Below are 20,271 nucleotides of genomic sequence, written 5' to 3'. Positions count from 1 at the left end.
TGCGCGAATATTTTGCGACACGTAGGAAGTCAAAATTTGTGGGTACACTTGCGCAAAAATTTCATAAGACATATTTTTTTATTAATTATATAGAAAGATGGATTCTTCAAGCTCTGAATAAGAAGCAATAGTATTATTGGCTGCTTTAGAAGATGAGGAAGGTGAAAAGTAAGGCATTCTAACAATTTTTTATTAAATATAATTATGTGGGAACTTTAAATTCAGTAGCGCCTTAACATTTACAGGATAGGAAAATGTTTTTTATTATACTTAACAGAAAATACTACATTTTCAACTGTTTATAAAATACAGTAAATATGACATTTTCGGAACAGCGCACGGAAATTTTTTCTCGATCCCTCTTTCCGTGCGCTTAATAATAAACATAGATATCCATGATACTAGATATCCTATGGCAACCCGAAGAAAAAAAAGAAACGAGTAATGTGTCTATAGCAACGATTTATTTATTAATGACAAATTTTATTTTCTGTCAGTGAAAATTAAGTATTTATGTATTTATTACATTTTGCAAAAATGAATTCAGATTGTGAAGAAAATCGGGATATTCCCGAAAATATTTTACAACGAGCGGCAGAAGTGAGTGCAGATTTATTACCAGTGAAATCCAGGTTGAGATATGAACAAGAATATAACAGTTTTACCGAATGGCGGACTCAGAAACGAATCAAAATTGTGAGTGACGATATTCTTTTAGTATATTTTTCTGAAAAAGCCAACACTATGAAATCCTCCACTTTATGGAGTCGATTCTCTATGTTAAAGAGTTGTTTGGCAATAAAAGAAAATACTCACCATCAATATCCAAAAACAATTGCTTTTTTGAAACGACAAGCTGTAGGATATATACCAAAGAAATCCAAGATTCTTACAGCAGAACAAGTAACCAAATTTTTATGTGAAGCTTCAGATGGAGAATATCTACTAGTAAAAGTAATTTTAGTGTTTGGCATCTTCGGTGCATGCCGCAGAGATGATTTAATATGTTTGAGTTTAGATGATGTGGAAGATAATGGGCGTTTCCTTGTCGTGTTCTTACGAGATGGAAAACCTCACAGGTCAAGAAGTTTTACCATTACCAATGAAAATTGCAAATTCGATCCCTGTACAATTTACCGTAAATACGCAGATCTCCGCCCTAAACATATGAAGAGTAGAAGATTATTTGTTGCATACCGAAACCAAAGATGTTACGCTCAACATGTTGGGTGCCATACTATCAGTGGTATTCCAAAACTTGTTGCAAAATACCTAAAACTAAAAAATCGCGAAGAATATACCGGACATGGGCTAAGGCGCTCTTCGGCAACCATGTTGGTGGAAAACGGCGGTGATTTGCTCACTTTGAAAAGACACGGAGGATGGCTTTCTTCCAATGTAGCAGAAGGATATATAGAAGAGTCCATACAAAGAAAAATTGAAGTATCACGGAAGTTGTTTAGCCCTTGTAACTTGGAAACTACAACATCTGTAACAGTCAATCAAGAGAACCAAAGCACACACGAACACTCCGCTTCAACATCTTTAGCAGAGTCTTTAGTTCAACAAAAAGAAATGCAAAAGGGATTGAGCTTCAACAATAATACGAATTGTACAATAAATATTACTATTAATAATAACGGTTCTGTCCAAAATTAATTTTCTTAGAATTACCTACTTGTATTTTTTTTGTTAATTTGAGTTGTATGTACTTACATTTTTACTGTTTTAAAAATAAAAATAAATATTCCCGATTTTCTTAATAATTTTTTGCGATATTTTTTGTTTATGTTGATTTCAGGTACCTAAGTATAATAAAAAATATCGTTCATTACTCGTCCAGAAATGGATTTTCCGTTCTTGCATGACTTCCCGTGTTCGGCTGCGCCTCACACGAGAATTTGTCACGCGCGCACGGAAAAATCCTCATTTCTGTACTGGTAATGAAATATACTATTACGTCAATTGAGTAATAAAAAGTAACATTTTGTGCTAAAGTTGGTGTTTTTTTTTTAGAAAAAAGCTCTGGACACATGATATAAATTTGGAAAGAAAAGAAAAAGGCAAATTTCATACACTCATGCCACAACTGCGACTAGATAAAAAGCGTTTTTATAAATATTTCAGAATGGACATTGCTTGTTTTGATGAAATATTAAATCTAATTAAAGATGACATCGAAAAACGATATACCAATTTACGAGAAGACTTAAATCGGATATTTCTTCACAAACTCTATTATCATTTCAGTTGAAGCCATCTTTGATTCGCAACGAAAACGACAGAAAACGCGGCTTGTCGCGAAAGAAATAAAATTCTCTGGAGTTTCGTTGTCGCCAGGCGAAATTTTCGCGCCAGTTTGTTGCTCCTCGTTATACGCCAAAGACTTTGAGTCGACGAATATTTCGCGAGGCGAAAATTTCGCCGTCGCACCGAATTATTCGCGCCAGTGTGTGCATTCCTAAAATGTACTATGAGGACGTTCGGAATAGTATACTTTTTTACCAGTGTCAAAAATAAAACCTGAAAAGCCATTTGGGACGTGTATTAAACGATACTTTTTCATTATCAGACTCTGAAAAACGTTTGCATCCCTTAACATGCTAATTTGTTTTAAATACGTTAACATTGATAGTGACAAGACTGCGCTGTATATAAAATGAATGTCATACTACGACAAATATCTGCGTGAATTTGATCTTCTATTGCCCTATCCGATTATGGCTATGCGGATCTTATTGGCTGCGCATCGGAACAGTTCAGTAGATGTTGGTCCAAACCATTTTCGTAGGTTAGCCAGCGATGAAATTCTTCAGGCTTACATCCTATTCTTCGGAGTACTTCTTCGTTTGTAATTCTCTCTATCCAAGAGATTCTAAAAATTCTTCTGAAAATCCACATTTCAAAAGCTTGCAGCTTTTTTTCCATAGCGTCCAAGCCTCCACACCGTACAGAAGAGTGGACTATATACCTATAATACATGACTATTCTCTTCTTTAGAGCCAGATTCAGATCTCGACCTGACAGGAGCAGTCTTATCTGCATAAACGTACTTTTCGCTATTTCAATTCTATGTTTTTTTCTCCTGTGAGTGATCCTAGTCCCCGTTCAACGTGCAGCCGAGATAAGTGAACTTTGCCTTCCTCTCAACTGGTTTATTGTTTATATACACGCTACCTGGTTGGACTGGATTTTTACTAATCACCATATTTTTGGTCTTATTGACATTTAAGTTCAGCCCGTACTCCTCACTAGTTTAACTCTTGTATCCCCTCTATACTGTTCGATAACAAGACATATCAGCATAGCGGATATTATTGACGATTTCACCGTTAACTCTGATGCCTCGATTTGTGTTTTTTAGAGCCTCCTAGATAACGATTTAACAGGAGCGGCGACAGTATGCAACCCTGTCGTACACCTCTTTTGATGTTATGTATTCTGTCTGCCTATTTTCAACTGTGACTGTAGCTTTTTGGCCCCAGTAGAGCGATAATTCCGATGTCTTTTCCAGCTAGTCCAATATCTGTTAACATCTCTATTATTTTTCCATGCTGACATCTGTCAAAAGCCTTGGTGTAATCCAAGAAACACATACCTATATCCGCGCATGAATGAAATGAATTTTATATCAAACAAAAAATTGACACTAGCAATGTCAATGTATTCATCCAAGCAGCATATTGTGTATTGTGTTAGTGATGTAAACGGTTTTCAGACTCTGATGTATCGTTCATTACACGTCCGCTATGGCTTTTTCCATTCTAGCATGACTTTCCATGGTTTGGTGATGGTAATGAAAATAGTATATGGAATTTCAGAGTAGTCTAATGAAAAGTATTGTCTATCACTGCGCATTGGAAATGGCTTTGAAATTTTCATACTTGCAGTACCTATAACCTTTTTTCCATAAATAATAAAAATGTAATAATTCCAAAGTGAATGTGTGTTTTGTTTAATGCTGCTAATTTACAGTTTAGAATCTGTGAAAAAAATAAAAGTTGCATTTTTCGTTATTTTTATAATTATTACAGATTTTTGTAATTAATTATTATTATTTTATTCTTTGATTGAACACTAACTGAAACTTTAATTGCCTCAAAACATAAGCCAAAATGCAATGTTTTGATGCCAACTGTCAGTGAGGTTGACAATCAGAAGAATTATTTTGTTTACGTTCAAGATTAGCTGTAATTGGTCTATTTCATATCGCACGCTGAAGATTGTCTGTGATTGGTCTATTCCATATCGCACGCTGAAAATTGCCTGTGATTGGTCTATTTCATATCGCACAGTTGCGAAAAGTCTAGGATTCTGTATTCGTTCAACCGTTGGCAATTGCCTCGTTCTAAACTGTTAAGGAATGAACCAATATCCCTGTAGGAGTAGAAAAAAGCTATTTTCACCAAACCCTTATAATAATAATAAGTTACAGGAACTTGTCAAAAATTCAAAATTTGACAATTACAAGAAAACAAAAGAGGATAGCAAAATTCTGCTTGCGCACCGCCTACTATACTAGAAAGCCTAGAAGGTGCTTGTCAAAAATTCCAATATGGCGGAAATAGTGGTGACAGTTTGTATTGTGGAAATTGAGTTTTTTGAGGATTAGATGAATTTTTACGGTTTAAAATCAAAACTTGAGGTTATTTGCGTAAGTTATTTTTGTTTGCTGCCGTTCATAAGTTTTTCAAGCCACATTGTAACAGCAATTCAGGAAAAAGTCCAACCGTGTCAGTTTTTTACTTTACAAAAAACCGGATCTAACTCAACAGTGGTTGAATACTTTGAAGTGGGATGATTTTACTCCAACACTATACTCAATGGTAGGTACAAGTGCTTTCTAGTACAGTAAACTTATTAGGTACTTGTTACATGCACAGCTATGTGAGTTACATTTTAAAGCATCCTTCCTTGTGAGAGCAACAAAAATAATTTGGAATGAATGTTCTTGATAATAACATAAGAACCATTTACCAGTTTTGCTTACCTAAGTTTCAAGAATTTACAGATTTTCTTACATTGAACAGTGTTTAAACTATTTTGCTGTGTGTTGTACTTTCCAGGACAAATGTTCTAACCAATTTGTTTAGGCTGGACTCGATTGTGTATAAAAAGCTCTATCTATACATATCTGGATCAGGAATGAACCTTTTTTTGATTTTTCGCTCACAACTTGCAATCAACTACACGAAACAATTAAAAAAAACATATTTTTTACTGCATCTGCATACTTTTGTGTATAAAACGAAAACCGCTAACGCCGCCATTAAAAGTGACATTTTAGGCTTTCTAATATAGACAGCGGTGGCTTGCGGCATTGAACTCACCTTGAAAAAAGACCCCAGCAACGCCTTTTTGATTTTTAAATTTGTTAAGGGTTCTGGCAGTTTCCATATAAAAACAAGCAAATTAGGTCACCCTGTACAGGGTGGTCAACTAAGAATGCGAGGTACTATATTCAGGACACCAAAAATGATACATGTGTTTGAAACAAAAATTTTATTAATATCTATGGTCATTAAGAATTCACTTAATAAAATTAGTGGCAACAACGGATTTTTGTTCGACAATCCTAGAAACCGATGCTATTTCTTGGTTCTGTTGACTAATGTAAGGAATTTTTGCTCTAATCAGTTTTTCTCTAAATATTGTCGTTTTCGAGATATTGACTATTAAACATTGGAATTTTCACAATTTGGAAGGTTCTAGCAGGCGAACGGTTGAAGATAGAACCAAACGGTTTACATGTTCCTATATTACTTTTTTGAGATCTATTTTATAAAGGTATTTTCAAAATTTTTTTGTTAATTAATCTAATTCTCAAACAACTCAATTTCCACAATACAAACCAATGCAAACTATCACTACTATTTCCGCCATATTGGAATTTTTGACAAGCACCTTCATGGCGCATTCAAATCAAGACGGCCTTGACCAAAACCAATATGGCTGACTTTACACTGTCAATAAAGTTTACGTTATTGACAGTATTATTGATTTTACCTGATACGTTTGTAAGCAATAAACAAAAGGTGTTTTTTGTGTGTATTTCGTAAATTAAGCTACACAAATAATTTAGTCGCAATGGCGGAAGGTAATTTACGATCGGTGGATGAAATTCCATTACCCTGGCGCACCATTTTTCGAGAATATCCCTGTTTTAATTTGGTGCAGTCGACCGTTTTTGATGAAGCGTTTAAGTCAGGTAAGTCAACTATTATTTACTATAATTTTTGTGTTTATTTTGTTCGTTAATTATACAGCGAAACTTTATACCTATTTAATTAACGTGTTTTTACTACAGATTCGTATTTTACTCATTTGCGTAATTGAAGGGCTTAAAAAAGTTACAATCATTCAAAAATTGAAAAAATTACATTTTTGCAAAAAGTGCAATTTTGGCAATTTTTTATTTTACTTCAGGAGGGTTCCAATGCACAGCAATTCAATTTTTGTTTGTATTTCTTTGAACAGATCATTCGATGGTGATATCGGCTCCCACTGGCGCTGGAAAAACTGCAATTTTTGAATTGGCCATTATCCGCCATTTAATGAAAGTTAGAGATACGTCGAGCACTATGAATAGCAAAATGGTTTACAGTACGTATATAAACTATACTTTAGTTCAATTTAGTTTTATACGGGTCAAAGAGATCGGAGTAGTACAAGTAAAGATATTTTATACAAGCAGGACATTGTATTGATCATTAGGCCCTATTAACTGACAGGACTAGAGATTTAAAAATTCACAAAATTCAAAAAGATAATATAACTACTCATCTAACATTAAAAACATTACAGGGTGCGGAATAACACACAGTCTTCTCCACTATAAATTTATTAACCCACCAGTTAATGGGGCGCTCGACTAGTTTCGGGCATAGACATGCCCATCATCAGGAGCTTAAAAGCTGCTTAACACGTTGGACGCTGTCTTTCTAAACAGGGATAGACAGCGAGACCCATTAGTAACAAAGAATTATCTTAAGCATTAATGGAAGGCAACTAAACTTATCATGGAGAAAAAACACTTAACTACACTAAGTAACTAATAACATGTTATATAATATAATTATAAAAATGAAACACGCGGGGCAGGGGACCCCATCCCCAGGCATTTTCTGCCCTCAGCAACACATATTTGATAGTTTGTTAAAGTTTCTGCACTCCCCTGCACGTTTGGGGCTCCCGCACCTACGGGATGGGGTCCCCTGCCCCGCGTGTTTCATTTTTATAATTATATTATATAACATGTTATTAGTTACTTAGTGTAGTTAAGTGTTTTTTCTCCATGATAAGTTTAGTTGCCTTCCATTAATGCTTAAGATAATTCTTTGTTACTAATGGGTCTCGCTGTCTATCCCTGTTTAGAAAGACAGCGTCCAACGTGTTAAGCAGCTTTTAAGCTCCTGATGATGGGCATGTCTATGCCCGAAACTAGTCGAGCGCCCCATTAACTGGTGGGTTAATAAATTTATAGTGGAGAAGACTGTGTTATTCCGCACCCTGTATTCTTACACCTCCACTGCGAGACAATGGACTTCTACTTCAAAATTAAAAACATTAGTACGAAAGTAATTTTTGGCATTTGGACATAAAATCAGCCAAAATCTTGTTCTGTATTCAGTCGGACTCGAATCAACGAGGACAATTTTAGTGTCTCTTATTTAATATATTTACGGTCGAAAAACAATTTCATTTGAATTCAAAGCAATCCTGTCTGTCTGTTTGAACTGCATCTTACGTGACTATATGAATTGTTATTGGTTGGGCTGTTGTGTGGTAACTTGATCTCTTTGGTGCGGCTGGTAGTATAGATGACTGAGGGTTAACTCGTCTAAAACCGTTGCAGTTTCCCCAATCAAAGCTTTATGCAATGAAAAACTAATGGATTGGCATAAAAAGTTTTCCGACTTTGGGGTCAATTGTATCACCGCGACCAGTGATTCAGACGACGCAGATTTAAAAAGTCTCGAACATTACGATTTGATCCTATCGACACCGGAAAAATGGGACGTATTGACCAGAAGATGGCGCAGCGATACTACACTAGTGAGTTCCGTTGGACTTTTCCTCATTGACGAAGTGCATTTATTAAATGCTGGATCGAGGGGATCAACTCTGGAAGTCATTGTATATATACTATAATTTTGCGCTAATAAAAAATCTTACCTAAAACATTTTTAGGTAAGCAGAATGAAGACGGCAGTCGAATCTCTAAAACTGAATTGCGGAAGTAGAAACATTCGATTCGTGGCTTTATCCGCCACCATTCCCAATATTCAAGACATTGCCGAATGGATCGGTTATGGCGATACTGTCAAATACTTTAAGTGATTTTTTTCACAATTTTATTTAAGATTAACTAACTCAAAAATACGTTATATTTTTAGATTTCCAGATTCCGTAAGACCAGTTTTGCTTAATAAAATAGTTTTGGGCTATCATTTTAACTCGCAAACTCAATCGGTATTCAAGTTTGACATGTCCCTGAGCTACAAACTTTCCGGCCTCATTATGAAATATTCGGAAGGGCAACCAACGTTAGTAAGTATAGTAAATACTTACTTAGTTCAAATTGATTCACTCGATTTTAATAATTTTTTCGAGGATTAAAAGGTATTTTCTTCTTCGTTCTGATGACCTAAATAATCTTTTTGAAAGTTTACACGGATCTGAGTTTACACTAGTTTACAGGGTGTAGTCAAAAAGAGGCAGTTGTATTCTCCACTGGCAAGTTTAGTAGTTGCTACTAGTTATGGCTACTTCGAATTCAAAATTAATTAGTAATAAAAAGATGTACCTACAAATGTTATAAAGACAAATGTCTAATAAATAAATTATATGTAATTAGTTTGAATATAAAATGTTATTAAATACGTACGAAAAAGAAATGAAATATTTTGGTAAGAGGTGAAGCAATGAGTTCAATATCACAAAATTCTACTCTCAAGTTTGTGGGACTGGTTATGTGGATTCCCGTCTCTCTTGGTCAGCTCATTCAGAGAAACAGTTGTTCAACTCTATTATAACACTGTCTCGGACAATGAAATGTTTCTACAACAATCATTCAAATCACTTTTTTTAGATATTTTGCAACACTAGAAAAAGTGTAGAAATGACAGCTAATCATCTAGTCAGTAACCTACAAATCCGACTATCTCAAGATCAAAAAGAGTTACTGATGAACATCTCTAAAGAGGTAGACGACGTCAAACTAAAAAAGATTATAGTGCATGGAATAGCCATTCATCACGCCGGCATGTTGCTAGACGGTCGTCATAAAATTGAAGAATTATTTAGAAAAGGGCTCATCCCAGTTTTGGTACAAACAAATAAAATTTTTCCATGTACTGTTAGTTTGATTTACAACATTTCAGGTGACTACTTCAACGTTGGCTTTGGGAGTAAACTTGCCCGCTCATTTAGTCATAATCAAATGTACGAAGCAGTTTACGGATGGCGGATACAAGGATTATGATGAGGTCTCAATTTTTCAAATGATCGGTAGAGCAGGCAGAAGTCAGTTTGATAAAAGTGCGACCGCTTTAATTTTAACCAGTGATCAAGACAAAGTAAGTCTAAAATATCAGTCAGTCAAAGTGGGTAGCTTGTGATTGGCCAAAAAAAACCTGCTTTTTCAAGTTGAAATTTACGTGAATGCTACATCTGTAGACTTTCACATTGCAGTCAAAATATGAACAAATGTTATCATGTCGTCAACTAATCGAATCGAGCCTGCACAAAAATTTGATCGAACACCTGAACGCTGAAGTAGCCTTGGGTACCATAACGGACCTGGATGTCGCGTTAAAATGGTTGTCGTCCACATTTCTTTATGTACGCGCCAAAAAGGCTCCAGAAAAATACAATCTGCCTTATGGACTTAGTAAAGAGAAAACCGATCGGAAATTGTTAGGTAAGTGTTCATTTGAACATCGTCATTTATAATCTCAGAAAACCAGATAATTCAAATTTGTTTTTCACCATGAGTGATCTGGAAAACTTTACATACTCAGGTGGAAAGTGTTTCATTTCTGTCGAGAAAAATGAAGTTGTCCACGTATACATAACGCGAAATTTTTTAATCCAAATATCTCAACTTTTAAAAAAGAGCAATTGTTGGATGGAAGATACATAAGAAATCGTCCATTTTTTATTTTAGTTATTAATTTTAGTTTAAAGCTGAACCAAATGCCTTTTGAAAAACTTTGTTTATCCGATTACTTCCAAAGCTATTCGATAAAAACTGACATTTAGATTTTTTGTTTTTATATGTATACATCGATCAATTGGTCTTTCTGGCCGTGTTACATTACATAATAAAGCAATTGATTGCGTTGACCACGTCCTACTGTTGAAGAAACTGACAATGATAGGTTTTAGTCCTGCTTGTCTTAGGTTTTTTGAATCTTATCTGCTGGACCGCTCTCAGTGCGTTGAGGCAAATGGGAGACTGTCCTCTGTCTTGCCGTTGAAGCGAGGTGTTCCCCAAGGATCAGTTTTAGGTCCTCTTCTTTTCATAATCTACATCAATGATTTTTCAGAGTATGTAAAGCCAGCCAGCTGCTATCTGTTCGCTGACGACACGACCGTTATGTCTGGCGGAGCTACGCTCTCGGAGCTGTTGTCTCGTTCTGGGGAGGTGCAAACAAGAGTCGAGTCTTGGTTTTCTAATAATAAATTAATCTTGAATCACAGTAAAACTCAAGAGTTGATTGTGTCTACTTCGGACGTCGTGATTAAGGGTAGTAGCGTTACATTGTTGGGAATCACTATTGATGATCGTTTGAGTTGGAATGTGCATATTGAATGCCTTTCCAAGAAGCTTTCTACCGTCATATTTATGTTGCGACGTCTGAGGGACACATTGGAACTAAATGTTTTAAGAAGTGTATATTTCGCGTTGTTTCACTCTAAAATGCAGTATGGGATAACTCTTTGGGGTGGCTCTCCCCATTTTATTGTAATTTTCCGGCTCCAAAAAAGAGCGATCCGAACTATGTTGAGGCTTGGACCTAGAGAATCTTGTAGACAACATTTTAAAGATTTAAAAATCTTATCATTTCCATCTGAATATATGTTTGGCTGTATAATTGAAATTCATAAGAATAAGTCACGTTATACTATGCACTCTCAAGTGCATTCCTTTAATACCAGAAATGCTGGTTTGTTGCGTTTACCTCGCCGGCGACTTCAAGTTTCCGCTAAAAATTCCCCTAACTTGAAATTTTACAATAAGCTTCCTGATCGCTTTAAAGCCTTGGAGGGTTGTGCTTTTGAGAGGGCGGTCAAGCAGGTTTTTATTGACGCTTCGTTTTATTCGGAACAGAAATATTTTAATTATGTTTTTTAAAAAAAAGTGAGAATTGTTCTGTATGTAATTTTGTATTGGTATATGTGTGATGTATAAGTTTTATGAGTGCTAATGTTATATTTTGGGCTATTGTAATTGTTGACTTGCTGCACATACATTTCATGTATAATGTTGTCAAATAAATAAATCTAAATCTCATCTAAATCTCATAGAGAACAAAAATTAACAGTAATATTTACAAAAAAAAATCAAATTTACAGTTAAAATCTAAGTTGTTCCAATAGGTTGCAGGAGGGAAATGGGGATTGTATAGTCCAGTTGTTAGGGTTGTTTTTCCATTTAGTTTGAATTTGTAGCAGTCTTTCTGAATTTGTTGTCATTTGTGTGCGTTCATAAAGGAGTTTGTTGGATGGATTATGTAAAGGGTTATTGGGATGTCTGTATGTATTGTTTGGTTTTCTCAGTAGCGTTTGTCCTCAAAACATTTCCATAATCTAGCAGAGGTCTACAGATGGATTTATAAATTATGGTCGTGGCTGTTTTAATTCTTTTACCTTTGTACGTTAGTGATCTAAAGTGTTTTGTCCTGATAATTTCGTAAATTTTAATTTTTTTTTCAATTCAGTAATGTGACCGTTGTAATAGTGGGTAAGTGCATATTAATTTTATGATTTAACATTTGGTGTCAGTCGCTACTTGTAAAACCATGTCATTGTATTGTTTGTTAAATTCTCTGAAGTCTTTCTGCAGCTTTTGGGGTAGTTTTGTCATGTACGACAAGTGCAGTATCGTCCGCGTATTGTAATGTGTAAGATGTTTTGTCAATGTAATTTTTGTCTTGAAAATGATGATTGTAAATGTCGTGGCAGTATATGTTATAAAGAAGTGGGGAAAGTGGGGAGTCTTGAGGAAGCCCTTGCTCGCGAGAGAAAGAATAGGAGTAGTCAGTATTGATGCGTAGTTGTAGTTGTCTATTTTGTAGTAGGTTTTTAATATTATAAAGGAGGTATTTTGGTATTTGAAGTTGATGCAGTTTATATAATAAACCTGCATGCCAAACACTGTCAAAGGCCTTGTTTATGTCCATAAATAAACATGCTGTCATTTTGTCGTCTCAGTGTTTAGTTGTGTGTTTTGATTTAAAGCCAAATTGATAAGCTGGTATGTGCTGTCCAACCAGTATTTTTGTTTTTATTCCCTAACATTCACACAAATTTTCAAATATTTAAAATACGGAATAGAAAAATTGTTAAACTTAACTAAACTGTTTTTTTTTTTGAGTCATTCCAAAAAGCTATTTTTCAGAATTGTGCCAGCTGGAATTGAACAAATTAGTCAAATCCGGAATGATCAAGATGAGCCAAGATATTGAAGTCAGTCCTACTGTAGTCGGACAAATTATGGCTAGATATTACATCGCTTATGAAACAATGAAACTTTTTACCGAGGTATTTTTCCACTCTGTATCATTGTATCACTGTGGTTAAAACTTTTACAGTAAAGGCGGATTTCAGGTTTCAGGTACAGAGATAATGATTCAGGTGTTGGCAATTATATCCAAATGTTCCGAATTTTCTGGCATTTATTTACGGAGCAGTGACAAAAAGTGTCTTAATCTACTAAATAAAAATACGAAAAGTGAATCAAACCGTTTTCCACTTAGTGGTAGAATTAAGACTGTTGACATGAAAATCAACGTGTAAGTTTAAAGTTAAAAAAAAAAGATATAAAAGAGAATAATAATTAATTGCTGTTAATTTCAGATTGATTCAGGCTGTTTTGGGTAATTTGGATATCCACGACCAATCAGTGTTGTGTGATTCCTCTAAAGTGATGAGGAATTGCGAACGCTTAGCTAAATGTCGGTTTTATTTCAAAATTTGTAGCTACTATAATAATTGCATATTGGGGGTTTCTAGGCTTAATTGAATACCTGGAAACCAGAGATAACTGTTATTGTGCCATGTTTAACGCAATCACTCTAGCTAAATGCTTTAGAGTGAAATTATGGGAAAATTCTCCCTATATATCCAAACAATTAACTGGAGTTGGCGCAGTTATGTCCAGACTGCTGGCTAAAGCTAACATGACCACTTTTCGATTAATTGCAGACGCAAATCCCAGACATATTGAATTGGTACTAATCACACTGATTCATCTACTAAAAAATTTAATATTAATTTTCTTAGATTGTTAATAGAAGAGCACCCTTCGGAACTACGGTAGTTGAAGAAGCGAGCCATGTTCCTCTGTATAATTTGCAGTTGCAAAAGAAGAATAATGCGGTTGAATTGAGTATTATTCTAACCAACCCGGATGATATTAAAGAAAAATCGACGATCCCATTGGATTCGATGATGACCCTGTTGGTTGGCGATAGCAATAATAGTATATTGCTTTATGAAAAGTACTCGTAAGTGTTAATTATATCTCCATTTTTATTGTTGATTGAAAATATTACAAACTGATGAATGTTGCGAAATACTGATACAATATAATGTTATTGTATAGATTGATGGAGGATGCGAATTTTAATATTAATTCAACGGTAAGAAAAGTGCAACCAGTGTTCAGACAGACAGACACCAAAACCATAAGTTACTGTCAAATGCCTACTCACTTCCGTTCTGACAGACGTTATGCATCATATTGGCTTGGTTTTGCTATTGTTCTCTCTTTTTACCGTTGACTTCGTATTATGTGACCGCTAAATGAAATTATACACAGTGTAACATTCTTAATGATTTTCAGGCATGCGTATCTACTGGACAATCCGGAAGTAAAAAAGTCCATTATACTCGTAAACGAAACCGTTCAATTTGTTAGAGGCAGTTTTATTAGCGAAAATTGGGGTAACTTTAAACATTCATTTACCTTGTTTTACAGTAAGCCAGTGTTAATGACAGTGCATAATTAGTATGATTTTCTTAGTTGGAATTGATTGCCATAACGCTTGGGAATCCAATAAACCAGTTGAATCCCAAATAGAGCAAACAAAGAAAAGTAGTTCTAAGCAGGTTAAACAAAGCTTCATGGACATCTATTTGAACACTGTCGAAAAGGTCATGAGTAAAAAGGTATGAGTCTTATGCCGTTGATTTATGTTAAAAATATGTTTATACAGCTACAAAAATTTATAAGTCCATCTGCAGACCTTTACTGGACTATGGTAACATAATACTAGCAAACGCAAACGACAAAACCAAAAAATACATTCAAACGACAGAACAAATCACCTTGAGACTAATTACAAAAATTCGGCACCCAGAAAATCCTCTTTTCAACCCATCTAATGATCTACTGTATGAACGGACTAACTTAATTAAAATAACGGACCGACATCAAAAAATACAAACAAAATGGAAAAACAAAAAAGACAACTGGACAATAATTAATAAGTTATGCCTCACCCGACAGACCCGAACCTCACGATACCTGACGCCAAACACAACTTTGACAGAACACTACCAAGACATACATTAACTCTAGATATAAGTACTGTATTATTGAAATTGTACATACATATAGATAACTTATAAATAGTGTATATTATTAATCTCTAAATGATGTTATTACTATGGGCAGAAAGGCCACTAGGGCCGATAGCCTTTTCTTTTGGAGAATAAAGATTGTATATATATATATATATATGTTTATAGTAAGTACGGTAAAACGACAGAATATGCAGAATTTAAACACATAAATTATTGATTCAATACATCTAATCTACAGAGTTTCCCAATTTGTTCTACTTCTACTCACAAGAAAGATGGTTTTTATGTTTTTTTCTATTTTAACTAAAATCTACAAATTTTTTTCCTATTCGGGGCATTGCAAGGTCAATTTTACAATAAATGTATAATAAATCTGCAATTTTGAAAAAAAATACATTTAAACTAAAAAACCATAACTGTTTATTTGATTTCTTGATTAAGAATAGATTTTTAATCATCTTCGTAAACAGAGGCTTTCATTTTAGTAATTTTACTATACACTTTCCTTCAATTTAATGAAAATTGATATTCGTAGGAAAAATGTGGTACCTAGTACATGCGGAAAGCGTCTTTCTCGCCCTTTAACTGCTTGCCCGAACTCTTTCACAACACTTTTCGCACTTGTTAGGTAAATAACTATTTCAACCTGTATGTAATTAAAAAAAAACTGAAATAGCCAATTGAGGTACCTAATTTAAAAAGTTGAATCCAAAAATCATTTCCAGAATATTCCTAACTTCATTATTATCAAAAATTAAATATTCTTTGGAAGAATGATGTTCAATATTTAATTTATTGGTAGACAAAGCCATTGCGTCACATTTGCTTCGGCAGACTGACACATGCCACTTACAAAGTTTGTTGTCATTTTTGTCTTACTCATTGATGTCTACTGTTTTCTTTCTTTTATTATCACAGGTGTCCTATGTATCATTTTAAAATTTGCTACAGACAAATGCGTTATGTATGTTATTGTCCACACACGTAAATTTGGTTTTGAGGGCACCCATTCAAGAAAACTGTGTTCATGTCAAACATTGGCATTTGACACCAGCTGAGGAAAAATAGTATAGTTTTGCTAAAGTACTTTGTGATTGGTCAATTGGTCAGCAACATTCAGCTTGTTGCCTTGTCTCGGAGATTTACGCAAATGCAGCACATGTGGACTTACCATTAGCAGTTTCTTCCGTAACTATATTTTTTTTTAGAAAAATGCGGGAAAGAAGCCCGAAAAAAATTCGGCAGAAGCAAGCTGCGCTACGTTGCTAAGTCCGGAAAAAAAACTTGCCAATCAAGGACAACCAATAACGGAACTGAATAATGACAGTAAGCAAAGTACCGCAAACATCAGGATCTTGTATCCTAAAGAAAACAATAATTATTACAGACACCGAAATTTCCGAAGCAAATAAGAAAGTAGAAGCGACAAAACAGCAACCAAATATCCCAGTTTCTAACAGTGATTCTAAGAAGAATAGCAATGAAACCATCCATAACGTCGCACAAACGAAAACTACAATTTATTTCAATGGGAAGTTTGACCAGCAGGACAAAAATACTGTGCCCTTTACTACTGGCTCACCAAAATCATGTTGGTACAACTTTTCAAATTTATTTAAGTTACGAGCAGTTTTTTGTAGGTGAAATTACCCAAAAATTAGCTAACAAAACGCTAAGTCATATTATTGTAAATGAATATGAGAAAAATAAAGAACACGCAAATTTATCAGGACTATTGACAGAGATTATTGAAAGTGAAAACTCTTTGGAAAAAAGTACTATAAAAACATTAAACAAACCAATAAAACGAATGGAGGAAAAACAGACCGAAAAGGTAGATGAAAACCAAGATCAGTTTGATTCTGACCAAGAAAATCAGGTAAGAATGTTGAAAAAGAAAACATTTTCTAAATAAAACAAACATTTTCCTTGTTTTTTATTTCAAATATATTAATCGTCATAATTAAAATTCTGAACATTAAACACATTAAACAATAATTACCGAACGCACCCTAAAATATTAACTAAGATTAATTAAAATTCTTTCTGTCTTTTTCTACACCACGATAATCAATAAAGACGGAACATAACTGCGCCTAGTTCACTATCTAAAGGAACGCAGGCAAAATGGCCGCCGGTGATAATCAAATCAGCCTTGATTAAACGTAGCAAATGGCAGAAGATGTCAAATTTTGAGGTAGTTGTCAGGTAAAATTTACGGTTTCGGTAATAAAGGTGAATTCCGCGTGATTTATTGGGAATTTTGAGAAAAAATCGGTGTTAAGTGGATTTGTAATTGTAGTGGAAAATTGTTCCGCATTGTGTACGTGGAATAGAGATTTGCGTAAGTTTTTGCTTGAAGAAATATTTTGCAAAATTAGATAGTCGCACAAAACTTTGTATAAAACAATAAAATTTAGATAAACCGCTTAAGAAATCAGAAACGATGTGCATCAGATTCAAATTTTCAAAAAAAAAAACCGCGTTATGGAGTTTTAATTTTAATGGGATTTCATTTCATTGAGCTTTAAAACATACCTGGATCTGGATCTCATAATTAATAGGTGCATCTGTCAATCTGTCAAATTTGAAACAAACAAGGGCCCCATTCGTTTTCAAGCTCCATGGAACGAGCAGAGCGTTTTTGACGTCAAGATGACGTAATTTAGCAAAACCATAATTTGACCAACTGGCAAATTACGTCATTGTGACGTTACATTGGCTCCATGGCGTGTGAAAACGCCCCATGGCATGTGAAAACGAATGCGGCTATGGTGGCTGGAGCATAAACATCGATTTGTTTGCTGGTTCTAGTCTCTAGTGCCATTTTCTCAGACAATATTGAGGTTTCTCTCGTTTTAATAACTATTTTTTAGCTTGAATGTATAACTTGATTTGTTTGGCCCGCATTCTTCAAACTTTCTAACGGGTCTTGACACTATGTATATTATTTAATTTTTTGGATAGATCTGCTCTATTTACAGGGTGTCCAAATGAGAGTGTCTCTTGGCATTCTTGACTAAACGGTTTCAACGAAAAAATATATAAAAATGTTCCCAAAGTTTCGCTAAAAAGCAATATATTCAAGTGAAGAAACTTTTGAAATACTTCAAGTGTATAACGAAGATTAATTATTAAAAAATAACTCTTTGCAAATAACGTGAAATAGAAGAAAGCTAAAAAGTTAAGGTTTTCGCTGTCTGATGTAGTACTTAGTTCTCTTCATTTTGATATTAACGCGTTATGGGTTGCATTTGATTTTTTTAGATAGACTGTAAAATAGTAGGTATTTGTAGATTTAGATGCAGCACCCTGTATTCCATGTTCTCAAGCTACGACGTTTGAGAACATTCAAGAACCCCACCAATTCAATTTACGAGGTATCACAAAATAAACGTATACAGGGTTAAAACAAATAATATTACTGTTATCGTTGTGTCAAAGGTTATGACGTTTACGATATGGGTTCCTGTACATTATTAAATGTTTTCTTAAATATGAGCCTTATCATTAAGGCACACCCTGTATAAAACCCAAAATGGGTCAAATTATACTATCAGACCACATTATTGCAGTATATGAAACCTTTCCGGATAGGTCCGATGCTATTTTTATACAATACAGTGAAAAAACATTTAGAAATTACAGAATTATATAAAATCATCACTTTTAGAGTAAAATGACAAATCCAGACTCCACGGCTGAAATCCGTGCAGCGTTTCACATTAACAACATGTCGAACCGTTTCAAGGAAATGGAACAAACTCCACGTAATAATTTATTGGAACAGAAATCGATTAAATGGAAATCTCCATTGATTGAGTCGCCGGCAGCAAGAAAGAGTCCGAATAATCGGTTTAATTTCAGACAAGGACCTTTTCACAACGGTCAAACTGAAGAATACAATAATAATTCGTAAGTTTTGCGTTATGTCGTTATGGTCAGTTTTGGCTTTTAAATAATTGTGTAGTAATGAACGTAAAATTTCAGAGCTGAAGATCGCAGTTATTCTAGTAGAAATTCTACCTTAGATTCAACAGAAAAACGTGTCTTGAGCCCCCCTGAATATCCGCCTAAGCCCACTTCAAAGAAACGTAAATACCAGTTTCCCTTAAGCGATCAAGAAACCGCGAACGAAACTTTGAATATGAGCGAGTCGTTTTCGAAAGATTTGGATCAAATTTGCGATCTAGACAGTTTTGGATTGTCCAAAAGAAGAAGGGACTCGGTGGGGAAGTATTACATGGAGCTAATGAACTCTTCGAAGAAGACTTCTCCAGCTAGATCAGTGACTTGCGCTAAACCCAGCATCTCAAATACCCAAGTTTCGCTTCAACAATCGCAGGAGCTGTTCTCTCAAAATGATTTCTTATCGCCTAGGCCAGTGGCAAATCAAAAGATTAACGTTACTCAAGAATGCTCTAAAAATCCAAGTTTGCAAATGAACTCTTCTAGTGCTGTAAAACCGTTTTCCGGAGTTGGTTATTCTTACCCAAACCCCTCTGTAGGGTTTGGTAGTCGTGAGGAATCGCCTCCAGTTAAACCTGATGTCCGTTACAATAATTGTTTTGACTCCTATTGTCACAATAATTCTAAGAATTTCAACCCCTACTTAATGACTGAACCCAACCCTGAAAGATATGTGACGCCACATTTTTGCCGTACCTCTGTGCCACGTCAATGGCCTCATCCTCATCCATGTTGTCCTCACAATTCCATAAGTTTCCCTCACCATTTACCTTACATGGACACCCATCCTGTATGGCCGGCGAATATGGAAAGATTGGACGAGCCAACTTATCCCTATTCCCAACCTCAATATCGTCAAATATTCAATGCGATTCCAGAAAGTTACCTGGATGAAAGCCTTCAGCAAATCAACCAGTCACAACCCAATTTTACTGCCAGAAATCACCATGAATTGGATGATTATCAGATGCCAAGAACACAGCGTATCGCAACTTTAAACCCATACCGGTATCGCCACCACCAACCCATAAGACCGATGGGCATGGGGCAAAACATGATGCTACCACCTTCAAATAAAGAAAATATTAATTTTCAATACCTTAATCTTCATGGTAATAACAATGAAACCATGCAAGAACCATCGACCAATTACCAGCACTATCCCGTACCGCGGCAGAGTGTTGCTCAGGTATTTGGTCGTTGCAACAAGCCTCGATTGGCGTCAGCCACAAGCCTCTCAATGAGCTCACAGTCCAATCGCCAAAAATTTAATGAATTGGACGCCTCCAAAAGAATCCGAGATTATAACAGTTTTGAAGAAAGACTGAACAACGCCATTATTATGCCTCCTAATTCCTGCGCTAACTACGATAGAGACCAACGGGAACACTTGGAGAATTCCTTCAGAGCTAATAACGGAGGAATGTACTCAAACTCTGCGTACTTTGAGCCTAATAACGGAAACAAACAATAAGTTTATGTGTTCTT

At 35.0% G+C, this 20,271-nt stretch overlaps 1 protein-coding gene across 1 annotated transcript; it reads left to right on the top strand.

The window, feature by feature from the left end:
- The first annotated feature begins 5,949 nt into the window (after nt 1–5,949).
- LOC145725593 (putative ATP-dependent DNA helicase HFM1) lies at nt 5,950–20,257 on the top strand. Its single transcript, XM_081974390.1, has 20 exons — nt 5,950–6,208; nt 6,478–6,603; nt 7,856–8,136; nt 8,191–8,336; nt 8,397–8,550; nt 9,092–9,328; nt 9,384–9,578; nt 9,694–9,922; nt 12,626–12,768; nt 12,835–13,019; nt 13,084–13,181; nt 13,240–13,457; nt 13,510–13,733; nt 14,072–14,172; nt 14,252–14,397; nt 16,023–16,140; nt 16,202–16,405; nt 16,455–16,693; nt 18,488–18,729; nt 18,805–20,257. The coding sequence occupies exons 1-20, from the start codon at nt 6,088–6,090 to the stop codon at nt 20,255–20,257; spliced, it is 4,860 nt and encodes a 1,619-aa protein (XP_081830516.1). The 5' UTR covers nt 5,950–6,087.
- The last annotated feature ends 14 nt before the right edge of the window (nt 20,258–20,271 follow it).

This window comes from Ips typographus, linkage group LG2, assembly GCF_016097725.1.
Source record: "Ips typographus isolate SLU linkage group LG2, UJ_Ityp_2.0, whole genome shotgun sequence".
NCBI lineage: Eukaryota > Metazoa > Arthropoda > Insecta > Coleoptera > Curculionidae > Ips > Ips typographus.
This window is presented reverse-complemented; position numbering and strand designations above follow the sequence as displayed.

Excerpts from the sequence above, each read along its gene's own strand:
- LOC145725593 (XM_081974390.1), top strand. The coding sequence starts at position 6,088 with ATGGCGGAAGGTAATTTACGATCGGTGGATGAAATTCCATTACCCTGG. Across the intron at positions 6,209-6,477 it reads TGATGAAGCGTTTAAGTCAG|ATCATTCGATGGTGATATCG; the intron begins GTAAGTCAACTA and ends TTCTTTGAACAG. Across the intron at positions 14,398-16,022 it reads AAAAGGTCATGAGTAAAAAG|AAAAATGCGGGAAAGAAGCC; the intron begins GTATGAGTCTTA and ends ATTTTTTTTTAG.